The 23,863-nt window shown below is 41.0% G+C and overlaps 1 protein-coding gene and 1 non-coding gene across 3 annotated transcripts; both read left to right on the top strand.

The window, feature by feature from the left end:
• The first annotated feature begins 186 nt into the window (after positions 1 to 186).
• On the top strand, positions 187 to 23,770 carry pgm5 (phosphoglucomutase 5). 2 transcript variants are annotated; one of them, XM_054774512.1, is made up of 11 exons: positions 187 to 910; positions 5,155 to 5,317; positions 5,423 to 5,569; positions 6,311 to 6,436; positions 6,518 to 6,708; positions 8,602 to 8,756; positions 11,205 to 11,320; positions 14,131 to 14,266; positions 17,696 to 17,879; positions 21,932 to 22,069; positions 22,404 to 23,762. In XM_054774512.1, exons 1-11 carry the CDS (start codon positions 653 to 655, stop codon positions 22,491 to 22,493), a joined length of 1,704 nt encoding a protein of 567 aa, XP_054630487.1. In that variant the 5' UTR covers positions 187 to 652; the 3' UTR covers positions 22,494 to 23,762. The 2 variants fall into 2 exon arrangements, with proteins under 2 accessions (XP_054630487.1, XP_054630488.1); XM_054774513.1 differs by having other exon boundaries at positions 778 to 910; positions 5,220 to 5,317; positions 22,404 to 23,770.
• Positions 13,582 to 13,653, top strand: trnap-cgg (transfer RNA proline (anticodon CGG)). Its single transcript has one exon. It is a non-coding gene; the product is annotated as a tRNA-Pro (tRNA).
• Positions 23,771 to 23,863: the final 93 nt, after the last annotated feature.

The raw sequence follows: 23,863 nt of genomic DNA, 5'->3' as shown, positions 1-23,863 counted from the left end.
TTACATTTTTAAGGTTGAAATTTTGCAGTATTTTTACAATACATGTAAGGCATACTGTATTTTCAGAACGTGCTTGCAATGTGACGTCATTCTGTATTTTTGTTTACCACTAGAGGGCGCCGTTGACCAAATGTTGTCTCAAACTTATTTTTACTGACGAGAAACCGCTAAATAAGAGCATTAAGTTTCATCAGAAGTGTTTTTAACTGTTAAAACTAGAAGAAAATGTGATATTTGTTCGAAGAATATTTCAGAAAAAGAAGACTAATTTCGCAGTTTTAGTAGGATTCACACTATAATGCGCATCTTATTTTAAAACTATTTAAACACTAACTTTGTATGTTACATGAGTCCTGTGTCAGTCCCGACCAGGCCCAACTCTCCTGTGCCATCACTATTTCTATTCCTGGTCTGGCTCTGATTGTGGACCCTCCCAGTTTGTGTTCTGTTTTTTTTTTTTCTACTGTAGTGTCAGTTGTTCATGCTTATTAGGAAGAGAGGGAGTTGTCAGTGGTTCGCTTCTGAGGGATGCTGCTTCTTTGGGCCACAGCTACCGAGGTGAGGACATCTCTGACCCCTGCTCAAGCAAACAACCTGTGCGCTTCCTTTTTGGACTACCTCACCACTAAAAGTCCAGACCAAGACCAGGAGCATGGAGACTAGCCCCATCCCGGTGGTGACAGTCCAAACCACCCCCTTTGATGACCAGAGACCCGGTACCAACGGACTGCGGAGGAAGACGGCCGTGTTCGAGGGGAAGAAGAACTACCTGCAGAACTACATCCAGAGCGTCTTGTCCTCCATGGATCTTCGGGACCGGCAGGGGTGCACCATGGTGGTGGGCAGCGACGGACGCTACCTGAGCCGGGGAGCCATAGAGGTCATAGTGCAGATGGCAGCCGCCAATGGGGTGAGTATGGACGGTTTGAGCCACCTTGTCATGGAGTCATACTTTTTATTTGTGGCCATTTTGTAAAATAAACGATCACTTTAAAGTTTATAGCACAAACACACTTGTATTTGATGACAGTAGCCATTTGTGTTAAAGAAAAAATAGCCACTTAGCTAGGCTGTATATTAGAACATCTACTGTATTCTTTCTACATGCCAGGAAAACTATTATACTCTCTTTTACTTTCTGATGTGCTTTGTAGAACTTCATTTGTTTTAACATCAATGCGATAAATCAACATTCAAGCCCACAAATTCCAATTTTAGCTATCATCTTCGCTGTACCGATTATTTTTTCCTGGTCATAAAAGTCACATGTTTATGTAGTCTCTTGTTGCTAGGCAAAATTCATAAGGCTCAATCGGAGCAGCTCCATGATAAGCCAATGAAAAATATTAGCACATACAAGCCACGCCCCCACTACGCTTTATGAATAGCAAAGTAGTAGATGGAAAGTTAACCACAACAGATTGACTACACAATCTGTATTAAATATAAAATATACATTCAAACCTCAGTTTTCGTACACCCAATTGTTTTGTACGACTTGCTTTCTGTTGAAAACTTTTGTCATAATTTTGCCTTGATTTTTGCACACCGTCTCGGTTTTCATAAACTTTTCATAAATAACCTGCCATGGGGCCAAAGAAAGTTGTGAGTGCCACCACTTTGATAAAGAAGGCGAGAAACACTATTGAATTCGATCTCGCCAGGATGTACAGGAAGTCTGCATCAATAAGTGCCATCCATTTGTCGTTAATAATTATTTTGCATTGTTTTCTGAATGTAAAACTACAATTATTCTTAATAACATGTATTTTTTGTTAATATTTTTGGGTGTCTGGACTGGACAAATTGGATTTCAATTATTCTGTAAGGGAAAATTTGCCTCGTTTGAGTTTTTCTCTCACCTTTTGGAACAAATTAATAACGAACATCGAGGTACCACTGTATATTGGCAATGTGGAAGGGTGGCCCTTGAGAATACGGTGTATTTTCTCCTTTTTTGTTGTATGTATGTGAATATATGCCCACAAGAGCGAGAAGTATGGTGGCGTTATCGGGTTAAAAAAAATAAAAGTTCTGTCCTATGGTCAGTATTTTAATATAACCTTAAAATAAAGCAATCAGAAGTTTTACTGGGGTAACCATTTAAGTAATCCCTCATTTATGGCGGTTAATCAGTTCCAGACCCGTCTGTGATAAGTGAATTCCCCCAAAGTAGAATTCAATATTAAGAAACTGAATATTTTCGTAGTGAGAGCATAGAAAACCTGTTTATGACTTTCTAAATACATTTTTTAACATTATTAGAGCCCTCTAGACATGAAATAACACCCCTATAGTCGCCTTTACACTCATATCAATCAATATAGTAGATATAATCAGAAACAATGAGCCATTTAAGACATAAATAAGACTCGTGCTTGTGTGTGTTTCAATAAATGTCTTCCAGACGTGTAGACAGGAAATGACGTCAGGGATTCAGAGTTGAGTTTTAGGTGGATTACGGCCACAACATTAGCCCATGTTATTATTGTTATGATGATGATTAATTCATTTTTGAAAAACCGCTTTAGAGCGAGGGAGCGATGTTCGAACCGCAGTGGAGTGAGGGACGGCCGTACTGCTAAACACAGCAGCAACCAAACCAGTGTTGTAGTAGCGGTAAGGAGCAAATGGACCACTCATGATACTTCAGATGCAGCTGCAGCCATCTTGTGGCGTTAATGGAAACATCAAGAGGTTGCCTACAGCCACAGCATGTTTTTTGACCCGACTGCTAATTACAGTTTCATGTTGAATATAATAATCTACAAAAGCACTAACGTTTTATAGATGTTTTGTACTTTAGCAATTCATTTGACATATAATGTTAGATTATGTTGATATGTTTTTAGATTATTTTAGTAACAAATTAAATTAGTAACAAAATCTGATCACTCAAATTTCCATCACTGTAGGAGACTATTGGGTTAATTGAATAGATACTGTCCATTAACTGGAACATTTACGTCATAGAAGCTCAGTTTTAGGCCGCACAGTGGTTAGCATGTTGGCCACACAGTCGGGAGATCGGGAAGATCTGGGTTCGAATCCCCGCTTGTGGAGTTTGCATGTTCTCCCTGTGCGTGCGTGGGTTTTCTCCGGGTTCTCCAGTTTCCTCCCACATTCCAAAAACGTGCATGTTAGGTTAATCGGCGACACTAAATTGTCCATAGGTATGAATGTGAGTGTGAAAGGTTGTTTGTCTACAGGGTGTCCCAAAAAATGTATTCATCCTTTAGGAGCTGATAACTCAAGTGTTTGTTTGTTCTTTGTAGATTAAACATATTAAAATGAATGATGGCAACAAGACTAGACTTAGAAGAAAAGAAATTCATTTGAAAATGAATGCACACAAACATCAAGGGAATTTTTTCGTAACGTGTGCGATTCTGTAGCTTCATGTTGTCAGCAGTGTCTGGACCAGAATGGATGTCCGTTTGAAAGCAGGCGCTGACAAAACAATAAAACAATGTTTGTAAATTCTATCACATTTTGAAAATTTAATCAATTATAATAAACACCTAGTTTACAATTACGTAAAGCGTGTGTAAATTTTTTGGGACGCCCTGTATAAGTGTTGGCGACCAGTCCAGGGTGTACCCCGCCTCTCACCCAAAGTCAGCTGGGATAGGCTCCAGCATACCCCCGCGAACCTAGTGAGGATAAGAGGCATAGAAAATGGACGGATGAAGCTACTTTTTAGTATGTTTCTTAGAAACTGGAGCTCAGTGCGTGTTAAATCTGCCTCGACTGTCACCACAATGACACGCAGATGGGATCGCATTAAGTCATTATTTGTGTTCGACTCGTCAGCCCTCCAAAGGCTTATGCAGCAGTTTAATGACAGTTGGAAGAGTGAAGGAGAAAGAAGGAAACCCCCACAGCCCACTTCTTGATTGCTTTGGCCCTCCTCCAAAGGAACATGTGAAGGGAATATGATTTTGTTTTTGAGGTCTTACTTTTGACTTGCCCAGCCAAATGTCTGTAAGCGTCAGCCTTATCATTATCAGTACTTCCATCCATCCTGCTCTGTTTTCCGGCCAATGTTTGTTCTCCGTCTGCTTCTCTCCTGCCAGAACTGAAGATTGCCCCAATTCCTGCAACGTCAATTTTGCAAGAGTGTGACGTATTGCGTTTGTCCTTTTAGCATTATTAATGCTAAGGAGCATGAATATAAATTCCTCTCCGCTGAGGACAGGCTTATTATCGGATGCTGATGCTGTTACCAGGTTATAAGCAAGCTCATTATAAATAGACAGTGCGGCTCCCCCTGTTATGCTATTTAGGCTCCACTTGGCACAGAGATTTGGCTTTTTCAACTGGCTTGTCTATGTGAAGTGTTACTTTTCAGCCCCGGTGACCACTCTTGAAACTCTTTTGGCACCAGGAACATAGATTTTAATATTTGGTGACCAAATGATACGTCACTGTTGATGGCGGCATGAATGCTTTTTGTGTGTGATTTATCCTTTTAGTGAGCATTCATCCAATGCAGTTAAACTGCAAAAGTGACCTTTTATTGTGGCCAGCCTAAGGCACAATTATTCAGTCTAATCAGCATCTTGACATGCCACACCTGTGAGGTAGATGAATTGTGAATGTTCACTAACACAGACGTAGACAGATGTGTGAACGATATTTGAGAGAGATAGGCTTTTTTGTACATAGAAAAAGTTTTACATCTTGAAGTTAAGCTCATGAAAAATGGGAGCAAAGTGTTGCGTTTATATTTTTGTTGAGTATATTTCATACAGAGAAGTAATTTTATGTGTGTCTGTTACCCTGACGTTTCTGTGTCCGTGTCTGTGCCTTAGGAATTCTGCCCAGCAACAAGTGGCTGAGCAAACCAGGAAAAATGCCATTTTGACCCAACTACAAGACAGTATTTTCGCCTAGAAAACAGTCTGAAATATTTAAGGTGGAGAGATTTATACATGACAAAAACGACAGGTAACGGGAAAAAGACTGCTCCCCAAATAAGTCAGAGCTTTTTTCCTGGCACTCACACACAAACCAATTTAACCTAGTTGCCGTGTTTGGTCGCCCACGTGTACTGCATACTGTATACTTGGTGTACTTGGTGTAGTTAGCCATGCAAGAACACAACTGGCTGGAGGGGAAACATCCATGTCAGCAAGTGTCTATGCTGTGCAGATCGGTCGCCTGGTAATCGGTCACAATGGCCTCCTGTCCACCCCTGCTGTCTCCTGCATCATCAGGAAGATCAAGGCTATTGGAGGAATCATCCTCACAGCCAGCCACAATCCCGGAGGCCCCGCAGGAGACTTTGGCGTCAAGTTTAATGTGGCAAACGGAGGTGAGGAAGGATGCTACACTCGCAGGAGTTCATGAAAATTGGGTAGGACTGGCAAAATCAAGCCCTTTTTCTTATGTTTGCTCGATTGTTGGTTTTGCATGACAGGCCCATCCCCAGACACGGTGATGGAGAGGATTCATCAAGTGAGCCGCACACTGGAGGAGTACGCCATCTGCCCTGACCTCCGCATTGACCTCTCTAGGCTGGGACGACATGACTTTGACCTCGAGAACAAGTTTAAACCGTTTAGAGGTACGGTTGCCTCAAACAATTACAATATTTCCCAGAACAGGTCCACCAAATGTGTCAGTCTGGGTTTACTGTACCTCAGTTGGCATGCGTTCTCCCGCCATGACTGTAAAGGTCATTTGTGATGCACGTATGGTAATCGGCATAGAAAAGGGATGGATGGATGTTCTTAATAACATAGCTAGATTTAAGTCAAATGTTCTCATTACAACATGGACAATGTTTCGAGTCTCCAATTGTGGGGCCAACATGCTAACCTTTCGGCCACCGTACATCTAATAGATTTTCTATTTGACGGCATGTTAGTTATTTTGGTTACTTCTTCAGCGGTCTGAGCTTTTCAACAAGCATGAAGCAAATTAAATGGATGGAACTTTTTTATTTAAAAAGAAAAAAAGTGTCCTTGTATCTGAAATTCACTTCATTTAGGAAAACCAATTGTCATTAACACTATCAGAATTCTTCTTTGGCATGATTTGCATGTAAATTCACTAGTTTTTAGATTTATAAGCTAGATAAAAAGAGAGTAATTAAAAAAAAATCAAGTTTAATAATTTCACACATTTACACAGATTTTCTGACTAGATTTAATATAATAAGATTTATGACTAGAATTAATATAATAAATCTTATTACATAATATAATAAGGGCCAAACGGTGGCCTAGTGGTTAGCATGTTGGCCACACAGTCAGGAGATCAGGCCAAGACGTCCTTCCTAACTAGGCTTATGTTGGGTTTCTAGTGGAAATTGTGGACTCAGTAGAGGTTTACCTTCAAATGCTGCGAAACATCTTCGACTTCAGCGCCATCAAAAGTCTCCTGACGGGACCAGACCAGCTGAAGATACGCGTAGACGCAATGAATGGAGGTGACGCCGGCATCGTCATCTTGTTTTCAAAACCATATGAGCCTCCTGTTAGTGTTAACGGGATCTCCTCTGCTGTTACAGTGATGGGCCCTTATGTCCGTAGAATCCTGTGCGATGAGTTAGGGGCCCCGGCTAACTCCGCCGTCAACTGCGTCCCTCTGGAGGATTTCGGGGGCCGGCCCCCTGAGCCCAACATGACGTATGCCTCTTCGCTGGTGGATGCCATGAAAGGAGGCGACTTTGGCTTTGGTGCTGCGTTGGATGCAGACGGGGTGAGATAAAATAAGATTTAGCTGGCGAAATGCTAACGATGATAAGCTCTGGAGAAAGATAGCCGGTACTTTAGCTTTAAAAGGCTGTCAACTCTTTCGGAACAAAGTGGATTTAAAAGACTAGAATGAGTGTGTTCGTGCTAAAGTGGCCGCACTACAAGGACTTAAGGAGACCTTAGGAGATTTTATGAGTTTGTTTGTTTTTTTGTGCACGGAACATCGGCCACCATTTTATTCGGGCCAAGAATTGTGCCTGTTTCTTTAATTTTGTGCTGACCTTATGATTGGAAAGTGGTTGTTTTTTTTACAACTTTTATGGGACATACTATATATCAGTATCATAAGCTCTTGGATGTTGCCCTTTGGGATACCTTTAGGAACCCATTTCTTGTTTTCATGTGGCCTGTGAGAAATGAAGAAGCCAAAAGTGAATGTGTTTTGGATGTATTCACGAGTTGATAGCAGGGGAAAAAACAAATAGCACACCACTGAACCCAAAAAGACCTATTCGATGGCTCAAATCTTCCACTAAGTCATCCAGTTGTCATCATTTCTGCTTATTCTGGACACACGTACACACCATTTCCTAAATAAACGAGCTTAGCATCAAGGGAGTTATGTCATATGAGCTCCCACCAGGATCAGAACTTTGAGGGTCATTAGCAAGAGTGTTTTGGAAGATGTTACGCAATACTGTCATCTTTATCTTGGTCAGCTCTCATCAGTCACTGAACATACGACAGGGCTGCGCATACACACGTTGGCTTGAACTCTTAATATGTCTGACATTTAAATAGATCACATTATCTATAAGGGTGCCGTCACACTCTGAACTCTGGTGCGTTTGCTCTGCTAGTACAGTTTGTTCAGTCAATGTGGGTCATTTGATTTTAAATGTGAACGCTCCATGGAGCAGCTTGTGCAGTGATGCGGCTAATTTATGGCTAAAACTGCATGATGCTTAGAGTGCAGCTTTAGGAAGTAGTTAAGGGGATGTTGTGTAACATTTTTCTATGTGGGCCGCACGGTGGCCAAGTGGTTAGCATGTTGGCCACACAGTCAGGAGATCGGCAAGACTGGGGTTCAAATCTACGCTTGGGCAACTCTGTGTGGAGGTTGCATGTGGGTTGCATGTGCGTGGGTTTTCTCCGGTTACTCCGGTTTCCCCCCACATTCCAAAAACATACAAAGGTATGAATGTGATAGTGAATGGTTGTTTGTCTATATGTGCCCTGCGACTGGCTGGCCTCTCTCCCAAAGTCAGCTGGGATAGGCTCCAAGCATACCTCTGCGACCCTAATGAGGATAACCGGCATAGAAAATGGATGGTCGGATGGTCTTTCTATGTACTAAATATCCATGTTACGACGTGGACACCTGCGGCTTACAGTATAGACAGGTGTGGCCTATATATGGACAAATCTTTTTTTTTCTCTTTAAATTTAGTGGGTGCGGCTAACATACCGGTGCGCTCTATAGTCCGGAAATTACAGTACATAAAAAGCATGCAGAAAAGACAAAGACGGAAAGAGAAAATGCTTTGGAAAGGTTGTATCTTTGCTCTGCTCTCGCCCTCTGTGTGTGTGTATGTGTGCGTGTGTGTGTGTGCGTGTGTGTGTGTGTGCTACAACGGTGCTCTTCAAAAGTATATTTTAGAAGCTTTTCTAAACTAGTAAATATATCGTAATATTAAAATAACCTACATATTCAACACAGCAGACAACATTTTGGTTTGGAATATTTGAGTAAGTCACGTAATATTGAAATGCGGCCTGTCAAGTACAAGTGTGAGTCAGTCTGAAAGGCTTGCTTTCTGGTATACTGTAGCTGTCACAATAGATGTTTGAATTTGATTTGTTAGAATTCGTTTGTTATTATGATGATTTTTATCAGGACCGCTACATGATCCTCGGGGAGAACGCTTTCTTCGTGAATCCGTCGGACTCTGTCGCCATCATGGCCGCCAACCTCTCCTCGGTCCCTTACTTCCGACAGCTCGGCGTGAAGGGCTTCGCCAGGAGTATGGCCACCAGCATGGCACTCGACAGGTACAACAAACACACACTTGACCCAGTCAGTGCTACAAGGTGTTATTTCAGTCTCTGCAGAGTCTCATATGAAGAGTCAGCCACTATGAATTAGATATACAATACTGTATACACTTTTACGCATGGCCTATAAATATTGTGTGATGTGTTATATAAGACTGGAGTAGAGCAAGGGGGGCCATTTCGTGAATGAGTGCCATCTCTAAAGTTAGAGCCATTAACATTGTTCTACAAGGAGGATGGGGGCGGGATTCCCAGCTTTGCACCCCCAACATTAAGGGGCCATGTGTCATGCAAACCAAAGATTCACTCCAGAAATGCATCGCTTTTACATTAGAATTTAGCATTTTAAAGACCATGAAGAGCCAATGCAAAGCTCACTTTTTTTACAGTAATACTACTGCAGGATATTATGCAACATGTAGTGAGCCACAGTTCCAACGCAGTGTTGATGAACCTAGTTTTATATTTGTCATTCAAGCTGAAAAATTATCAGAAAGTATACCAAGAATCAAACAGGATGAGCTAAAAGATAAGATGTCACTATGACAATACAATGGAAATCTTAGTATGTTTGACCCATGGCAAGAAATGATGCGTATAAATACACAAACGATAACTTTAGCGTACCCTGTTCCTCAGCTGCTTAAAGGGATAGTTGGGATTTTTTGACATGAAGTTGTATGGCATCCCCATCAGCAGTGTAGTCCGTTAACAGCGACTTACCCCCCACTTGGTCTCCTAAGTCCAGTTCTGGTCAGATTTCCGTGATGAAGAACGTAGCAGCTGTTGCTGGGGGCAGTTAAGTAAAGAGTTTGGCTTCTCCAAACAATTTGCGTTCAAAAGATTAATACATTTGCATCACAAAAATGCCTCCTCGAAAAAAATCCGACCTCACAAAATGCTCAGCGTTATATTTGTCTCCTGCCGTATTCCTGCGCACTGTCGCCTGTGCATTCTTGTGTATGTGACGAAGACGCTCGCATTTACTTTAAGGCGCTTTAGGAAAGTAAGTACATTTATTTGTATTCATTTATTGCTTTGATACTTTGATGCATCTAATATGGCGGTGACGTTAATGTATCGCAGCAGTGGGAAAACCCACTCCATGCGGCGTCTGTCTATGTCTATGGATAGCATCCTACTAGCCAGCTAACAAAATGGCAACTGGAACCGGTAGTCAGTTGAGTTACGTCTGTGATGTCATCAGCAGGTGACTCTCAAACATGGTAACACAAAGTGTTTGTAGTTTTATAATTTATAGTTTTACATGCAAAAACCAATTCAAAATGCATATACATGATGAATGAAAGGGCTGGATGAACATTTAAGGTTGCTTTGACTGAATACGTGACTGTTTTCCAAAGATACAATGTGACAGTGAGACACCGCATGGACACCATCTTCCTGTTTTGCCACAAGTTACTTTTTTTTATTCAGTAGTGTTTCTCACCCTCTATATGTCAAAATGATTCTTTGTCTCCATTTTGGGTCTTTGAGGTGAGAAACATTGAATTCAAGAAGTATCTCGTGGCAAAACAGGAAAATGGAGGTGGTTGGAAAAAAATAAACATTTACACGCACGTTTTCGCCATTCACTCGTGGTCCGGAACCGTAACCCTCACAAAAAGTGGAGCTCTACTCTTGACAACTTACAGAGGTAAACCCCACTAGTGTTGTGTTTGGCCACAACTGATTGTCAGTCTTCCAGTGTTCGGGGAAAGAAAGAACTCCCATTTCAAGTCCCAACTAAAGGCCAAAGCTTTTAAGCTCTCGTCAGAGGAGACACAAAGGACTGTATGCTATGTTTGGCAAAATACGAAGTCAGGGCCAAAAGCCGATAGTATTTCACCCCCACCTCCCACATCTCGATGGGGCCTCATCCCTCCTTTGCTGCTTTGAATTCACTGAACACTTTGTAGTCGTGGAATTTTGTGTTGATGCGAGGTGAAAATGTGCTGTTTAGAACACCAAAGCCTCATCAGTCTTTTATTTTTTTGTGGAATGTTTGGCTTTCCCTTCCGGCCCTCACATCCTCCCAGGGACTAAAGTTGGTTTACTCTTATTTGGTCATTTATCAAATCCTCATGTAAACAACTGCACAAGGCTCTCTGTGGGCTTTTATTTATGTACATGATGGATACGTACGTGCACACTGAAAAACCCTGAAATGCTCCCATATGTTTCCAAAGGGAACTCCAAGGGAAGTCCCACAGTGGGAGTGTTTTGGTATTAGTTTCCACTTTCATAAGGCAGTTTACATTGTATTTTTGATGATTTGAAGTATAAGTTTCTGGCCTTTTCCTCATGAGCTAAAAACGTTTGCCTGACTTTGAGCCTGCGGGTTTACCTTCTGATGTTGTTGGCTGGTTTGCGTTGCTGCTTTTCACTTGTCATGGTGACTGTTGACTACCAGCAAGGGCTAATTCTACTCTTTATTCCTCTTAGGGTAGCCAAAGCCATGAAACTGGCCCTCTATGAGACTCCTACTGGTTGGAGGTACTTTGGGAACCTGATGGACTCTGGACGTTGTTCTCTCAGTGGGGAGGAAAGCTTCGGGACAGGTACCAACCACATCACCATGGCACATTCACTCACACAAATCCCAAACCACAAATCCTACTTGACATGGGCAAACAAGGAAAATATGAGCAAGTGTAGGACGGAGAATTGTTATGGTGGTGGTTGTTGTTGTGGTGCCAGCCCTGGATATTTATACAGGCATGCGTTTGTTGATATAAGTACTGTATTTCAAAGTTACAGGGTCACTTGTACAGCAAATACACAAAATGTCAGCTGTGTTTCTCAATCATAAAATACAAAAGTGTGTGTTTTTTGTATTTTGTACACACAATGAGTGTTAGTGTTGTAGTAATTTATTGTCCTTTTGTTTACAATACTCTCCCATAACACATACGGCTTAAAAATACATACTGACCATGTTTGTAAAGTATGACTCACTGTTAATTTGGAGTGAATTACTGTCCTACAATTGCAAAACACAGAAGCCTTAAGAAATGTGTCGCATTTTTCTCCAAAAAGTAAGCTTTTTTTTATTACATAGAAGAAAAGCTTTTTTTTAATTTCCTTTGTATTTGAACTACTGCATGCATCTGTGGTCATGAGCTTTTGGGAAGTGACCGAAAGGACAAGATTGTGGGTCCAAGCAGCCGAAAAGAGTTTTCTCCATAATGCGGCTCGGCTCTCCCTGAGAGAGAACGTGAGAAGCACTGTCATCAGGGAGAAACTCGGACTAGAACCGCTGCTCCTCCACATTGAGAGGAGCCAAATTAGGTGGCTCAGGCGTCTGATCAGGATGCCTCCCGGACGCCTCCCTGGGGAGATGTTCAGGGCATGTCTGATCGGTAGGAGGCCTTGGGGAAGACCCAGGACACATTGGAGAGACTATGTCTCTCAACTGGCGTGGGGACACCTTGTAATCTGTGGGGAGGAGTGAAGTAGTAGAAATTAAACATTAGGAGCCTGTTCTCACATGTCACTGAATGAGACAGTGTCTCCAAACGTTTGTCTGAAACGATATAACCCAAGTTTTGTCAAGTTTCATTGAAAAATGGAGCATTCACAACACAGTGTGTCATGGTAGGACTCTCATCATGCTGGAGTGTAATTTGTTTAATTATAATCCAGTAGAGTGATCATATTTCTGTATGATTTCCAACTAAATTATCATAACACTTTTTTTTGTTTGTTTTAACTGAGCTGCTGGCTAATGATACTTATTTCCGAGAATACAATACATTGAGTACAATGTGTTTATGACTGCAAAGGAGGCCAGAAGGGCAAATAAAAAATAAAACTTTAATTAAATACAATTTTCCCCCCTCTCTTTCACACACTGCTGCCCACTCACTCTTTCTCAGGCTGGAGCGCATCTCGACTGCCATCTAATAGATGTGAGGGCTGTGACCCTGGCTGCATGTGTAAATAATTCCCATTCTTCTGCTATAAAAGGAGACAGGAGCTGTCTTTGAATGACTGCAACATGCAGGCAGCACATGTTGCTCCTGTGTCTGCTCTACATGTTTCTCCTGTTTCTTACAGAGGTTATCTTGATAAACACAACTTGAACGTGTCTGGGGGTTGTGAAGAGAAATGGTAGCAACGAGCAAACATGACTGCAGGGAGCAGAGAAGCGAAAGGAGGGCTCTCTGCAGAGGAGCGCATGAGCTGTCTAGCCTTTTAAGGCCAAAAATCTTTGCAGAGGGGAGCTTTGCTGGAAATCATCTCAGCCGTGCAGCACTTTCACTGTGTACTCACCTATCACTGCTGTTGTGATACTTGTACAAGCGCTAACCAGCTGAATTGTCTGTTAGGTGGTCGTCATGTGATAATAGGATCTGATTCATTATGAGAGCCTAGACATGAGGAGACAGGCAGCCAAACCGGGATTAGACATTAGCAACTGTCACTTTCCTAACAGATGTAAACTACCAATTGGAGACTTTTATGCCACATGTACCGTATAAGACATGCAAAGGTTATGTCTTGTCCTTTTTTTTTGCTCCACGCCGTTTTAGGGAAGTGTTGCTAACACACTGATATGTGTTAAAATGTCAGCATGCTCACAACAGAAACTGTGCAGCTGTCCTCGCGAACAGCATAATAGCTCCCCAAAGGCAAGTGTTAGCTATGTGCTTGTATGTTTGTGTATGGCAGGGGTGTCCAAAGTGCAGCCCCAGGCACTGAAGATGTCCAGTGTCAGTCCCACTGTTGGATAAATGGGAGAAGTGCATGTATCACAAATTAAGCATTTGTGTTATTATGAAAATCTTTGATGGTCATGGGTCAAATCTCAAGCAAGTATGGCTTGTTGGTCTAGAGGTATGATTCTCGCTTCGGGTGCGAGAGGTCCCGGGTTCAAATCCCGGACAAGCCCTTCTGTTGGCAGCTATATATAACAGACATGGTAATTGTATGTGAGTACTGAGAGCCACAATCCCAATTAAATTACCGCACTGACCCCGAACATATAGAATTAGGATGAATTGTCTTATATTCGGTGTCTAGCTACAGATACATACAAACCAATAGGTGGCGCCAAGGAATTCAAGTCAGAGCTTTTCTTCCTGTAACTCACACACCCCAGTGACCCAGAGAGATGTAGCTGTGACACAGAGACCCGCTGGAACAAAATGTCTCAAGGGTTGTTAGCAAGTTACTCAATAACAGAGGAGTTATTATACAAGTTTTAAAATAATGGTGATCATTGAAGCAGAGTCATCAAAAGTCATATTCAGGGTTGCCTGCAGTCTCGGTAGTAAACTAAGCCAAAGTCAATACCAGAACAAGAAGAATTCTTCCAGAAGAAATGAGTAGTTTGTGTCTTGACTAAATTAACCGTTTTCTGCTGTAGGTTCAGACCACATTCGTGAAAAAGACGGCTTGTGGTCAGTGTTGGTGTGGTTGTCAATCATGGCGACAAGGAAACAGAGCGTGGAGCAGATTGTCAAAGAGCACTGGGCCAAGTTTGGACGCAACTACTTCTGCAGGTAACCAGGCATCACTTTACATTTGTAACCCGCCTGCTTCACACTGCCCACGCCGGGGCTCAAACTCAAGACCTTCGGAATGGGAGACGAGAGCGCTGACCATTCGGCCAAAAGCCTGGACTGTCAACCGAGCGTTCAGCGCAGCTCTTAAGGCCGAGGGAGTGAGGTCTGACCAGCACACACTTGGGCAGCCGCACTGGCTGGCATCTGTTACACTCACCCCTTCAAATCTCACTCCCATGCGGGTCACGGCACCAATGTAACCGCCTGCTTCACACTTCCCGCGTGAAGGCTCGAACACAGGACCTTCAGAATGAGAGATGAGAGCGCTGACCGTTCGGCCAAAAGCCCTGACGGTCGACCAAGCGGTCAGTGCCATTCTTAAGGCCGAGGGAGTGATGTTTCACCAATGTACACTTGCACAGCCGCACTGGCTGGCATCCGTTACATATTTACAAACTCCCAAGTTATTCCCTTTCTCTGCAAACCATCACGCCTTGTATGGCTGAAGCCAAAGATAGCTCCTCAGCCTTCACCTTCGTCCACTCCTCCTTGGGTGCTCTTATTTTAACATCTCCCCAGAGAGACATGTAGATCAGTCAATGTCTCTGTTGACAGATGCCGTTGCAGGGTTTTGTGTTCCCACATTTTGCATAATGCATAAGCAAGATGAAAAGGCCGTAAGTAGGATTGTCACAATAACAAATTTTGCTGCACGGGAATTGTCCCACAAATTATATTGTCCACCTAACATATATTATTTTATATGTAATGATAATATATGGCATAATAATGCGAGTGCACCATATGAAACGCAACAATAATTTCTCATGTACATGTTTTAGATGCATCGAAATGCATTTGGCGCACAATGAGGTGTTGTACTTCGGGAATAACAGCAGCTGAAACATAAGTTCCACCATTTTGTATTATTTATTTCATTGTTGTGATGGAAAGATAATTATGTGTCTCTTATGTGTCTCTTTTCACCTCATTTCTGGTATGGACTCCAAATCGATAATTGGTTTCCTGAAATTAAACTTCCTTATTGACCATAGTCTTTTCCCCTTATGGGAACAAAATCAGTGGGTTTCATTGGCTTATGTTTCATGTCAGACAGGAGAGCCATATTAGAAATGAAAGCAATAGTCTGAACATATTCCGTGTGTGCAGTTATAATGGTGACAATGTCTCCCACCGCAGGGAAGGATGTTGATCAAATAACGAACAAGATTGATCAAATAATTAAAATGGTTGGAGGGATACTTAACATCTTTGTTCAAGTGGACAATGTTTATCATTATGTTGATCCAGTTTGTCCTTGCGTGAAGCTAAAAACGTACAACTTTTGTGCTAATGTACAAAATCTTTCATCCAGTATCAGACAAGAAGTTTTTCTAAATGTTTACTTTTCTCCTCTTATTCTGCTTGCTCTGTATAAATACATAAAAGGCAATGTCTTTAATGACAGGCATTTTCTAAGGCGTTTTTGTGAAGATGTATCGTAACCTTTGACAAGGGTGAGATGTTGATGATAATTATGCCTGTCTGTCATATAATCCTGTTTATTTAATCAAGTTTTATGATCATTTATATGATGAAAGGGGGGAAATGTGATGGAAATCTTACATTTTAGCATTAGGCCAATTGATTTGAACAAATACAGTAGACGCCCCTACAACGTAAATAATCCGTTCCGAGAACCTTTATGTTATAGGGTTATATGAAGCGTAAAATACATGTAAATAGACTAATCCGTTCCAAGATCTTCCCAAACTCACCCCTTTGGCCCTTCAAAATATTCAAAGTCCACCAAATGTGGTGGGAAAATATAAGAAAATGTTTGCATAAACATAGTAAAATAACATTCCAATATAAAATAAGGTAATAAATAAGATTACTGTAAATGAATAAAACTGAAAAACAAAAACAAAAACGTTCACGAGATGTCTTGATCAGGAGCGCAAGTGGAGCCAGAAGAAGGAGGAGGAGGAGGAGGAGGACTAGCCTGAGTCGAAATGCGACTCACAGAGTCTAAGAGTCAGCTGGTCTCACAGACAAACGCACACGCACTACACGATAATGCTGTGTGCAAAAGTTTAATTTGTAACTTAACTTAATTGCTTAAGTTAGTTTAAGGGCGACTACAAAGATGAAGGGAAGTTGAAGGGAGAAGCCTGTCTCTCACACAAACTCACGTACGTGCTGTATAAGTCAGCCAATGAGATGAGAGCGTTGGCGGTGCCCCGATAGTCAGCCAATGAGATGAGAGCGTAGGCGGTGCCCCGATAATCAGCCAATGAGAGCGTGAAACGTCCGAAGGCGTCACCAAGTGTACTCTGTTAGTCTGAACTTGCACCGACTTATTAATAAAGTTGATTGGAAAAAAAAAAAACTTGCACCGGCTTGACGTTATATGGAATTTCTCACGTAATACGATGCAAAAACTTTACATAAATTCTTTACATTCAGTGGAATTTACGTAAAAGGAGTTTACGTTATGCGAGGTACTACTGTATAGTTTTTTTTTCATCATGTGCATTAATGTGAGGCTGATTTGCTAGAACAAACTATGCTTTGTTGTGACTATTTGCTCATGGCTTGAGCCCTTCTGTCTCCAAAAACAAGTTTCTCCAATGGCGTTTCCACACCAACAGGTTCCGATTATCCCGGAATACGTCTTTCCACCTGATAACGTTCGTATACTATGCTTCTGTCCTGTCCTTCGGGGTGGCACTTGCGGCAGACTCTCAACCGTCTGTTTCAACTGTCTTCTCCTTCTGCAGAATAAATATACAAAAAGGACAGATCTGCCGTTGAGCAGTTTAGTTATTCTCTCCATCGGTGCAGACGGAAATTTCCCACAACATTGTCTTTGTAAGTATTTGATTGTGTAGCACACGTCACACACAGCTAGCGAGTGCACTCTTGCTAGCGCCCCACCTCTCCCCACTGGGACAAAGAGACTGAATGACTGACAAGAGGGTTCACTCACTCCGTTCATTCCGGTGTTGAGACAGATGCACATGTCAATATATTGAAGCCAGCAAAATTCTCGATGTCATTTTTATTTATTGTGCATTAATTTATTTACTGATTACCATGACATGATTCCAGTGGAAATTTTGCTGTCCTTTCTTTAGTGTGTGGGGCGCAGCAGAGCCACGTGGCCTAAATTGTGAAGGAAATTGCCAATTATTCGGGGTTCAATCCCTAGGAATTCTGCCTAGCAACTAGTGATGTAATTAGGAAAAGTGCAGTTGATTGATGTTGTCTGCAATGTACTACAACGGCGGAGAAATTTGAAGTGAAAAAAGAAGCAGGTCTGGCTTAAAGAAAGAGTAGTGTAGTGTTTTATACAAACACCTACTAGTATACTACAATGATCCCATCCTCATCTCCGAATGTTGTGTGTCCCGCCATTGTCAGGTTTGACTACGAAGGCCTTGACCCCCGCGCTGCCTTTTATCTGATGAGGGATCTGGAGTCAGTCATCTTGGACAAAGCGTTCACCAGCCAGAAGTTTGCTGTCGGAGAGCACGTGTATGGCGTGGACAGGACTGACAATTTTGAGTACATTGACCCTGTCGACGGAACGGTGGTGAGACATCAGGTGAGTGCAGTAATACATGTATATCAGGATTTCTTGTTGTAAATGTTAAATAAAGCAACCATATGTGATGAGTTCACACAACATCACGGTACACTGGGTTATAATAAGGCATCTTTGTCATTGCCATGGTGAACCAGCCAGGACACCGCTCGTGTTGTTAGCTCCCGTGCTAACGTTACTATTCAAAGTTGTGTGTACAAAGTTTGACCTCACACTAAAATGATGTTAATATCAAGACCTGATCTTATGATATAGATGATTCCTGGTAGCATTTAGCATTAGCGTGACGTCATGAGCTTCTGGTCATGTGTTTGTGGTTTAAATGACAATTAACTCATTCAATACCAAAGACGTAGTTATACGTTTTTTTTTTATAATCCCGAACGCCCGATCCCAACAACGTATTTATACGTCTTTTACGTTTTTTTGCACGAGAGGCAAAAAGAGGTGATGACGCAACTCTCCACTAATGCATTTCACTTAAGAGCACTTTTAAGCCATAAAAACGACCACAAGGTGGCAGAAGTGCATTTGATAAGAGCTCGACAGGGCTCATGTTTACGGACAAATCACACATGACAGGAAGGAGGACGTGAGACAGCGTGGAGGAGTGCAGCGTGCGGAAGGTTACGGATTGGAGGGAAATTTTAACGCATAAACACACACATAGTTCAGTTTGAAATGTGAAAATTGCGAATAGTTAATAAAATGTTATTTTGCTGTAAAATAACCCATTTTTGTGTTTATTATGTTGGTAGAGTTGTTTAGATATTTGAACTGCCACACCAAAGCAAAAAATATTTGTGTCAAAGTGAAAGTTATGCTTGAAATGTATCTTTTCACAAGAAGCTGGTCTTCTCTGTTTTAGTCGGGAACTAATATTTTCCTGAAACGTACCTATTTTCTACAGCTGATTACTAAAGAACGAAAAAAGGTAGAAACAAAGTTTTTTTTTCTGATGAAAGACAGGAGTCTAATCTTTCTTTTGGTAGGATCCATGTTCATATAACCATAGAACACAATATTCTGCGTGCCTTGAATGATCAATCAAAATTGGCCGCTACTGAAGGGGTTGTCTTTTGAAAAATGGCTGGGATTGAATGAGTTAACAATTTTAGGGGGCTTGAAATAAAAATAATAAAAATATTTTTTGTAGCTTTAAATGACCACTGAAGGTGCCCATGCACTTTTCATATTTAAAACATAAATGCAGTCATTTTTACTTAGAAATATGTAAAAACAACACACAAACCTCTCACTATTGACTTTTGAGTTGACTATTATCAATTTCTAATTAGTAAGTAATGCCCTAGAAAGCAAATAAACAATTATTCCTTATGCCTTCTTTAAAATCTGACTGGGAATTTAACAGGCTTGTCTACACCCTGACTATTTTCTAGCCACCTAAGTGTTTATTTGAGGAACGGTTATTTGTGCCATCATCATGTGTCGTGTTGTGTAGAATCATTAGTGACCATCTCATCTCCTGATGCGGCTCACATTCTAACACATCATTGCGTTTGGGGGCCGACCACCCGCTCAGATTTAATGTTGTTTCATCTGTGGAGATCCATGTTTGGATATGACGGTGTATCTTCCGTTTTAAACTATAAACACACACACACACACACACACACACACACACAACTAACGTCCGTGCGCACTTCCTGTCCACGCCTCGTCCTCCTCTAAAGTTCTCCCAGCTGACTCCGTCGGGTCTCTTCTGAAATGTCTGGTGCTGACACTTGGCCCACCCTAACACATGCTCCCCCCCCCCCCCCCCACACACACACACACAGTACTTTGTAGTGTGTACTAGCAGTTGTCCATGTGTATAAGCGCAAATACATGTACCAACCCCCAGCATTGTTGTGTGACAGATCAAGAGCGGTGAGAATGTCAAACAAGGTGCTGATAGCAACAAAGTTGTGTTACCATAGTTACAGTGGGGTCCCTCATCCCGATATTTGGGTTTAACCTCGCTGGTAAACCCACCGAGGCCCAGTCGCGTCAATGTGTGTGTGTTATTGTAGCACACATTCCTATCAGGCCGGAATTATATCAGCTGTCGTCTCCTCTCTCCAGGAGTCAAGAACACACACACACACACACACACACACACAAACACACATATGGTAACACACACACCTTTTTGGTTCACCTTCAGATTCGTCAGAACTTCACTGAAGTTGTAGCACTGGATGTATAGAGACATACAAAACAACAATGGGGCACTTCATTAGGTACACTTGCACAACTGTGACATTAGTGTTATATTGGAAAAAGGAACCTCTCTGTGTAATATAGTATGACCTGCAAAGGACAACACACAAACAGAAGTTTCTAATTCAAAACACTGGGTGACATCATAGCCCCTGTACTGCTTTACGGCCACCATCACCATGACAACAGCTATGGATACATTGCTGTTGGTCTAATTAAACAATGTCACTTAAACGTGTTTACTGTGTGTTTTTGCAGTCGATTCCTAAGAACAGCAGCGCACTTACGTTATGTGAAGGCTTTTTGACTAACCTTGGTTGATATTCTATGGAAGCCCGTTTGCGCCACTGAAAGAAAAAAAATATCCCAATGGTAAGTCATAGTTATGACATAAAAAGTCGAAATTATGAGATGGACAGTCATACTTATCAGATAAAAGGTCGACAGTACGAGATCAAAATGTTTTTATCTCATAATTATGAGATGAAAGGTCGAAATTACGAGATAAAAAGTAAACATTATGAGATACAAGCTGCCTGTGCTGAGTGCCATGTGACGAAGGCTCCAGTGAAGAAGGCGGTATCTCATAGTTCCGACTTTTTGTCTCATAATTATGACTTTATCTTATAATTATTACTTTTTATCTTATACGTAGACCTTACCTCATAATTATGACTTATGTTGTAATTTTGACTTTTTATCTCGTACTTTTTACTTTTTATCTCATAATTATGACTTTCTTATCTCATACTTTTGACTTATCTCATACTTATGACTTTGTATCTCGTAGTTTAGCCTTTATCTCATAATTATGACTTTTTTATCTTGTAATTTTGACTTTTTATATCATAATTATGACTGTCGTATCTCATAAGTTTGGCTTTTTATCTCATAGATTTGCCTTTATCTCATAATTATGACTTTTTATGTTGTAATTTTAACTTTTTATCTCATAATTATGACTTTTTAGTTTGTACGTTTCACTTTTTATCTCATAATTATGACTTTCTTATCTCACAATTGTGACTTTTTATCTCATAATTTAGACTTTTTATCTCATAATTATCTTTTCTTATCTCATAATTATTACTTTTTATCTCGTACTTTTGACTTTTTTTTTCTCATAATGATGACTTGTAATCTCAGATATTTTTGTTTTTTCTTTCAGTGGAGGAAACGGGCTTCCATAATATTCTGGTCATTTCAAGTTAGCAAAACATGAACACAGGGTGTTATAATGTCACATTCTGAATAATGACAGTGGATTTTTACATCAAATACCCAGGATGAATTTTTGGAAGTCTTTCCGGATAATCTCCTTGGGATCATAAACACTGTATATTATACCTATGTGGATTTCAGTTGAGCTAGCTAGTGTTTTGCTTTGGTGGAAAGAACGCTGGCATCGCTGAGTAGTTATTACTGAAAGTATGAGATACTGTGTCAGTTTTATGTGGGCCTTCCTGTGTTTATGTGATTTTGTCGATGCTGTAGGGACACCAAGTGGAATTTTGCCGCTATTGCACTTTAAAGAGGCCAATACTCGTGCTCTTGTCTAGATTCTGGAGGACAGTGTTTTTTGAAAGTGTGCGGCGGGTTGCCCCACGGAAAGCTCCAGCAGCTCGAGAAGAATAAAGATAAAAACTAAGCCTATTAAAAACTGCTGAGCCAACTTCAAATCACAATATGCTCCAGTAAATAATTTTTTCAGGGGGGAGTGGAGGCCCCAACTGTATTATGTTACTACTAGAGTTATGTTACAACTCTTAATTCATAATGGAAACGTAACTGATAAGCCATCCAAATAATGGCATGTTTATTTTATCCAGGGTTTGAGAATCATCTTTGGCGATGCGTCCCGTCTGGTGTTCCGGATGAGCGGAAGCGGCAGCGGGATGGGCGCCACCATCCGCATCTATGCAGAGAGCTTCGAGAGAGACCCTGAGAGACACAACAGAGAGACGCAGGTACAGTGCGTGATTGTGTGTGTGTGTGAGACTGCTGACACGGCCTATGCTGTCATCATAGCATCCCTTATTATACCTGGGTCATGTGACAAAACGACTACATTAATTACCTTCAAATGTTTAAAATTAAATAAAAAATTACAATAAATCAATAAAATTAAAATTTAAGAGTAAATTCATTGCATTTAAAATCAAATCAAATGAACATCAATGAATACTTATCAAATGAAGATGTACAACTGATTATCCAAAAGTGTCAGTGCAAGATTTGCTTGTCAATAAATGAACGTTAGCATGAAAAGCACTCCCCTACCAACTGGTGTGGTCACTGCAGGTAGTGCTGGGTCCTCTCATCGCCATTGCACTGAAGATCTCCAACATTCACGAGAGGACGGGACGCCGCGGCCCTAACGTTATCACATGAGTAGAAAACACCTTTTCCGTCTACCTGCTTTCCATGTGTCCTCTGCAGCTTCATTCCGTGCACGCCTACTGAGGTGCTTATTTCAATTATTTGGAATAAAAACAACATTAAAAAACCCACACTTGTAATTGGTGACCACTATCGTGTGTCACTTATCTCCATCAAGAGGGAGGATGAATCATGAGAAATGTGCACAACAAGCATACATATTCTTCAACGCGCACGTGCCTTTATTTTGTGTTTTATGGAGTTGTCTTGCATCTGTCATCAGGAATTATTAACCGACCTTCATGCTGAGTTTGTTTGCACATGTTTGTTTCCCATGTTGTTTGTATGCTCCACAATTAAACACTTTTGTGTCAAATCAAAGCAGGCAATGCATCACAACTAATAAAACTTTGCCAAATGATTTTGGAGTGACTTTTATATCAAGATTTTTTAAATTTGGGTGTCCTTAGAAATGCTATGCAGAAATATTTGCATTATTTTATACAAGTGTATTTTTTTGTGTGTTGTGCACCTTTTGAGTATTTTTAGGCTTTAATGAACATATTTTAAATGAAGGTAATCAAATGGAGGGTTTGTGTGCTATAGAACAATGCAAGGCTTGTGTATTCTCCTTGGAAGTCAACAGGTTCTGCATGAAGATAAGAAAAAGAGCATTGATCTTTACGAGGCCTCAAATAGACACTGAGAACAGGAACCCGTAAACATGCTGATTGCCGCGGTTATGAGTTGTGGATGCGGCACTGGATATCCGCATGTCTTCACTCCTTCTTGACCGACCACTTATTGCACCTTGTTGCACCATCAGGACTTTTCTTTTTTATAATGTTAAAGGTTACGTCAGAGAGCCAAGAGTAGAATCAGAAACGTATTAGTTTCACAGAGTCACAAGAGTCAATCAGTAGTCAATCATGCAAAAAAAAAAAGAAAATAAGCACCATTTTATGTTGAAAATGTACTATTTTCCATAATATTTTTAAAATGTATATTTGTTATAAAAATTACCAAAGATAGTTTTAGCCTGTACTTCACTTCCAAACTCTTTACAAGACATACACACACGTAAACACTATTTCACACACTTTGTCACATTTTCTTAGTGTGGTGACGTGGAAGTATGACACTGCTTGGCTTTTTACATGCAACTTTTATTCTGTCATCTTTAACAAACACAGCAGTTCAAGCACAAACGCTAATAAATAATAATAATAACACTAATAAATTCCCTTGTGAGCCTGTACTGTCATCTCATTGAGCGTTGTGTGGTTACTCGTTCACTTCCGCCTTTGTCCCCAAAGCTCCCCAAATAGCTGACCTCGGCCATGCCTGCCGGTAGGTAACTAGCAGCTCGTAACCCAAATTTT

The sequence above is a fragment of the Dunckerocampus dactyliophorus genome, chromosome 4 (genome assembly GCF_027744805.1).
Source record: "Dunckerocampus dactyliophorus isolate RoL2022-P2 chromosome 4, RoL_Ddac_1.1, whole genome shotgun sequence".
In the NCBI taxonomy this organism is placed as follows: Eukaryota; Metazoa; Chordata; class Actinopteri; order Syngnathiformes; family Syngnathidae; genus Dunckerocampus; species Dunckerocampus dactyliophorus.
The sequence above is the reverse complement of the archived record's forward strand: the minus strand, read 5'-3'. Positions and strand labels throughout refer to the sequence as shown.

What these genes read in the sequence shown, in the direction of transcription:
- pgm5 (XM_054774512.1), top strand. Translation starts at nt 653, where the DNA reads ATGGAGACTAGCCCCATCCCGGTGGTGACAGTCCAAACCACCCCCTTT. An exon ending in ACCAGCATGGCACTCGACAG is followed by an intron (nt 8,757 to 11,204) that starts GTACAACAAACA and finishes TATTCCTCTTAG; the next exon opens with GGTAGCCAAAGCCATGAAAC. An exon ending in GGACGCAACTACTTCTGCAG is followed by an intron (nt 14,267 to 17,695) that starts GTAACCAGGCAT and finishes CGCCATTGTCAG; the next exon opens with GTTTGACTACGAAGGCCTTG.